The sequence below is a fragment of the Glossina fuscipes genome, unplaced genomic scaffold (genome assembly GCF_014805625.2).
Source record: "Glossina fuscipes isolate IAEA_lab_2018 unplaced genomic scaffold, Yale_Gfus_2 1, whole genome shotgun sequence".
Lineage (NCBI taxonomy): Eukaryota > Metazoa > Arthropoda > Insecta > Diptera > Glossinidae > Glossina > Glossina fuscipes.
In genome coordinates this window covers 1,320,498-1,326,571 of record NW_023998415.1, presented here as the reverse complement: position 1 = coordinate 1,326,571, position 6,074 = coordinate 1,320,498, and the positions used below count along the sequence as shown (strand labels likewise).

The 6,074-nt window shown below is 33.9% G+C and overlaps 1 protein-coding gene across 1 annotated transcript in view; it reads left to right on the top strand.

Moving 5' to 3' along the window:
- Positions 1-414, top strand: part of LOC119632010 (alanine--glyoxylate aminotransferase 2, mitochondrial) — a 4,771-nt gene extending 4,357 nt beyond the window's left edge. The window contains exons 5-6 of the mRNA XM_038024679.1: positions 1-154; positions 238-414. The exon at positions 1-154 is cut by the window's left edge and continues 41 nt beyond it. Coding sequence (XP_037880607.1) covers positions 1-154; positions 238-360 — 277 coding nt within the window. The 3' untranslated portion in view covers positions 361-414. The remainder of the gene's footprint in view (positions 155-237) is intronic.
- Positions 415-6,074: the final 5,660 nt, after the last annotated feature.

The window sequence follows — 6,074 nt, the reverse complement described above, 5'->3', positions numbered from 1 at the left end:
TGGAGATGTACGTGGAAAAGGCTTAATGATCGGGATAGAATTGGTTAGTGATCGCGAGACCAAAACGCCCTTAAATGCTTTGCATGTTATGGAGATTTGGGAACAGTGCAAAGACATGGGTGTTCTACTTGGTAAAGGCGGACTTAACGGCAATGTAAGGCAACATACTAGTCGTTTAGGCTTTCGAACTTGAAATCTTATTTAAATGCAACATCACGTTTTTATTCTTCTCTTCAGATTTTCCGAATTAAACCGCCCATGTGCATCGGAAAAGACGATGTTAGATTTGCTGTGGACGTCCTATCACGTGCCATTTACGATTTTCTGGAGAAACAAAAGAAAAAGAAACCAAGTTCATAATACTTTAATTTACTATCTAAAAAAAAAAAAAAAAAAAAAAAATCACATATTATAGTAAGCAGTAAATGAAATATTTTGTACTTATTTTCTAATTTAATAATTTAATAATGAATTATTTGATTCTCCTTGGCATTTCCTTCCCTCCGCCAATTTATGGAACTCCTTTCAACTGTCCTAGTCATAACGGTATAGATGTTTTCATAACTAATGTATTAACAAAACGATATGAAAGTTACCCTAAGGATATGCAAAATTGGGAGTGTATACACTGGCCATAATGCCAACACTGTAACTAAAATAAGGACAAAGTACTGTTGTTCTGATCTTTAAAAAAAATTTATTATTTTAATTGGTTAAATAAATTACATTACTTTGGTACATATAATGGGTTCGATTTTAGTTTTATTTTCTTTTCTTGATTTTTTTTTTTTTTTTTATGATAAATTTATTTTAGTTATTCGTTTAATAAAGTTTAGCAAAGTTGACGACATAAACGGCGTTATTCTTATAGTGGGAGATTTAATTTGGTTTTAAAGAAATATTTTCTTATATGAGCTGTATTAACCAAGAGACAATTTTGCAACATGTCGAACGCATATACGCAGCCCTGGTGTCAGGCATGAAAATGTGCCCAAAGCTTGTAGAATAGAAAGCTTTATTCGTAGAAAGGGCAAAAAATAAATTCTATGCTAATGGTAGCGATCAAAGCGATCAAAGTTTTATCATGAATTTGGCTTTATGGTCATCATAGCGACAAGTGTGCATTCATTTATTAGGAAGATAGAAAAGAAATTCCATGCTGATGGTAGTGGCAATGGCTTCCCAATGATCGAAATTTTATCTTGAACTTGCCTGTAAGCTTATTCGAAATATGAGCAAGATACGGCTGTAATTTTTTTTTTTTTTTAATCTTTTTTCCGCATATCCCTTAGCATACGGGTTCGTGGTCTAAACAAGAATTCTTCTTTTAATACTGGAATAGTTCACATTTCAATGGCGTCATAAAAACGGAAACGGTGCTCAGATAGTCCATTCGTCCGCGGCTAAAACAAATGCCAATCCGTAGGATCAATCCCGAGTACAAAATAGAATCTATGGGGCAGTACATAACGAACGTATTGCAACCCTTTTTAACTTTAATACCGGTCTGAATTGTACCACTTGTGGCCGATTATGTGTATTGTACACCCTGCACAACGTACGGTATAAGAGTGTATTACGTTTGTGTGGATGTATGCAACACCCGCTTGTTGCTATAGCAATGGATTGAAAATAATTTTCTAATTTGATTTAGGAGGGTCTGTCCGTCTGTCCGTTTTCGGTTCTAGTGTACAAAACTTTATTAAAAACGGTTCGGATCGGAGAACTTTTTCGATCACTTCTCATATAACTGTAGCCTATTTAATGGTAACCCGCGGACCATTGTAGTCTTTGTACTTGTGTTAAATGATGAGTTTGTTTACACTAGTGTCGCCTAATTACTTTTAATATTTGGCACGAATTTAAAGTTGCCAATAGTTGGCCTTGTCGGTGGTATTGAGGGGTGATGTAATTACTGCCATGATTTATTATTTTCTGGGTTATTTTGGTGTATGGTATGGTGTTTTCTCATCGACTTAGAGCACTTTTAGAAGCACTTTACCGAGAACTAAACATGAGATGTTATGCCTCCTGCAAAGGGAGTCTTTTTTCCAATTGCCATAATTTGAAGCATTTAAAGTTAAAAATATTTTATTTTGAGCACTTTGACGAGACAATATACTCAGCCGTGCAGTATCTAAAGACAGTATTTTGACGTGGCGAAGTTACAGTATAGTTCAAAATTAGGGCCTCTGCTATAAATCGCTTTAAATTTATGGTACATTCTTAATATATTGCCGAACACATTTCGCTTATGTATATATATATATATATATATATATATATGCACATCATATTTGATTTTAAAATAGAACAGAGATCCATTATTATATTGTACGATGTAAATAATTATCCAAGTTAAAAAGTCTATTTATATATGACATCTTAATTACATATCTTTAGTAGGATATCTTCGGAGACTGATACGAAAAATTGAATACAAAAGAATAGAGTATTCTCTTGAAAACTTTAAGTGAAACTATGAAATTTTAATTGAAATGAAAAGAAAACGATTGCTCTTTTTTTCCTTTTTTTTTTGTTAATATCGGGCGCGTCTTTTGATTTAATTGATTTTTGATTTCAACTTGTCCGATGTGAACAGCGAGAGTTGCAGATCAAGTCTATTCTTTTAGGTAAAGCATCGACCTACAACGAATGGGCATATTTGACTAAATCTATCTCACTCGATTGACTGAATTGGCTGATAACGATATATTTACTTTATAGGGATTTCCGATATATATTTTTAGGCGGTGCAAACATTTCTTCATCATATTTTTTCTTTCAAAAGACTGTATTTATAGTATGGCAGATGTAGTTATCAAACTTTTTGTTTTGTTTAGAAAGTTATTAAAGATTTATTAGTCAAACTACACGAAGCAACCAATATATGCCGTTTCAATAACAACAATCTATATTAAGGAACCAGTTGACGCACACCGGACTTGCATATAATAATCGGTTTAGTTTGTCCATTCTTACAGCCGTTTTCAATATGTTAACTCAATCAGAAAGTTTACCAACAGAGCGATTGTTTAACACACACTCTTAACTGCTTTTCAATGTTATCTCAATTACTTTGATTGAATTTTTGTACCCATCACCGAAGGATGCGGGGTATAGTCATGTTGTCAAAACGTTTGCTACGTTTAGAGACAAAGTATATATGTTCCCCAACAGCATCACATTCTGAATCAATTTAAGCATGTCCGTCCATCCGTGCAATGTAAACATCCTCTCGGCCTGAAGCCATCGACTTCAACTTTCGCAGAAACACAATAATTTGAATGTGTCTTCTACGACCGATGCTGATGGGCAAAAATGCGAAAAATTGATCACGCCTGCCCAATAATACAGACGCGCAGAATTAAGCCTCAGAAGATCCATAAAGTATATAAATTCTTGGACAGTGTCAGCTTTGGAAAGCACATAAACATGTCTGTCTGTACGAATGTGCGTCTGTCCGTCTGGCAAACTGTGTAGTACTTGCTGTAAAATTTCTCTCGTTTATAAGAGTTAAGATGCCGCCAACAAATTTGCAAAAGAACTTGAAAATGACCTAAATCGGTCAGGGACGCGCCTATAACGCCCATACGGTTAAGCAACACCTGAATTTTCCTTTTTTTTTGCTTGTTCTTCTTCAAGTACAACACATACACGATATAAATTTTTACTTTTATTCCGAAAATGGGAAAAAACAGCCTTGCCCACATTAAAAAGTATGAGGATGTAGTTCTATTCCTTTCCTTAGGTCTTTTTCAGGATAACAGTGATGTGTGTAAAAGATTCGGTCACGTCCGAACATAATTTTCTTACTTGCTATCAATTATGCATGTTTTTCTCTCAAAAGTTTTTTCCACAACCACAAGAACTGAACACCACTTATGTAGTTGACTATGACGGCATTGTCGAAGTTGTACGCAGTATAATCGGCATTTTCAACGCGCTTGTAACTCCCTCTTCTTCATTTTTTCATATGATTGTTTTTATCAGATGTTTCACCATTTAGTAGATAACTGAAAGAAATCTTCCAGTTAGATTAAAATATCGTCTATAGTGTAACTGACATGCGGGAAATGGATTTACCCTTAACTGAAATATAAATTTCTCAAATTTCCAGTTAATTTTTTTTTGGGGAAACGGTCCTTAAGCATATAAGAGAGTGCAAAAGACTATTTTGTTGGTGCGTATTGTAGACTGCATATATATGCATATATATAAATATGCAAAACAGATGAAATGAGTTTAGAATGTTAATTGGTCACCTTAAGATAAACAAATATGTAAAGAAGCAAGGATTTAATAATTCTGCCGTAATTTATTATTACAATTTTTATTCATTTTTTTTTTTTTTTTTGTTAATACAGCTTGCATAATCAATTGCAGTTCGATTATTTTTATATTTCAGACACAGCATTTACTTAAAAAACATTTTAATTTCATTTGTATAAGAGTTTTATTTATTATTTTCTATTTTTTGACATTTTCATTTTTTTTATTTTCGATTTTATTTTATACAAAATGAATGCTCTTTAAATAAACAAACAAATATAATTTTTTTTGCTCACATTTTTTCATATAAATAATATTATCAAGAATATATGTAATGATATATATACATATATATATATATATATATATATATATATGTATATATGCATGTATATGATGCACCTAACTCTTTTTTTCCACCGTCTTGTTTACCCGGTTTTGAAAAATCATAACTCTCATCAATAAAAGCCAACACACCTTTTTACACGATTTTTTTGTTCTAACGCGAATCCTAAAAAAAATGTGCTTTTTAATAGAGTAATAAAATACAATGGAGGAATACCGCAATCAGAAGTCGGTCGGCTTATGCCCACACATGTGCTAGTGGCTTGGTTTACTACGGAGAAATCTAAAATTTTATAATCATCCTTTATTTGAATCGAATCCGACGCTTGTGCTAGACATGCCTAACTTATTTACTGATAATAGCATCTCCAATCCGCAACAAACGTCCATGCGTAGTCGCGAAATTGATTTTTATTCGTAATTTTAATTTAAATGTTCATATGTTGTACTTATGGACTGAATTTTCACTGTGCACTAATTTAAATTTTTTTTGTGATAAAAATGAATTGTTTTACGAACATGTAATATGACCTTTTTTGCACGGTTTTTTTGGGAAAAATTTATAGTGTTTTCATTTTGCAAGCTTTTTTAAAGTTATGTAACATATCCCCAAATTTGACATATGTCGCATGCATATTTTTGCACGATTGTTTTTACACGTTTTTATAAGAAACTTATCTACAGAGTTAGGGGTATATATATATATAATATGTATACATACATACATATACATATATATACATATATGAAATATATATATTTGTGTTTTTAAATAATAATTCTAAATATTTCAAAAATAACATAGTTTTTGTAAAGTGTTTTCAAAAAAATTGTACATTTTAGACGTTTTTAATTTAGCTTAGCATAATCAATTTATTTCTAACAATAATTTTTTTAATAAAAGCGTAGACACACGTGCACACTTACATATCCATACACACGCAAATGCACGCAAATACACATACACGCACACAGGGCTAAGCTCAGGCTACTGTGGGGGTCACAGGTGGCGGATTGTGATCGGCCTGCGTGTACCCAAGAGTATATCTGCAGGTTAGCTGCGAATAGCCAATAAGCAGTCCCCGACCAAGAGCGGCAGAGGAGGAGGGGCGGCTGAGAAGGCCGCATAACCCTGCGAATCTTCGGTGGCAGGACGAGTAAGCACCGTCCTTGGAATAGGTGCTCCCCACTCTTAGTATGGGGGTGGCATCGAGGGAGACAACTGTACGAAGCCTAGGGATAGGCATCAAGACCGAGCCCGGTAAGGTCTTGATTATGGTATACCGGAACACGTATTTAAATCGACGATTTTGAGCTGGTGGTGGCAGTATTCCGTTACCTGAGTAGGTTGGAGTGACATCCAGCCGAAATGGTTTTCGGGCTAATGCTGACACCGCCCCCGCCCCGTTAAAATTATGGCAAGTCTGGGAAGTACGTTCTAGGCCGCACCGTTAAGT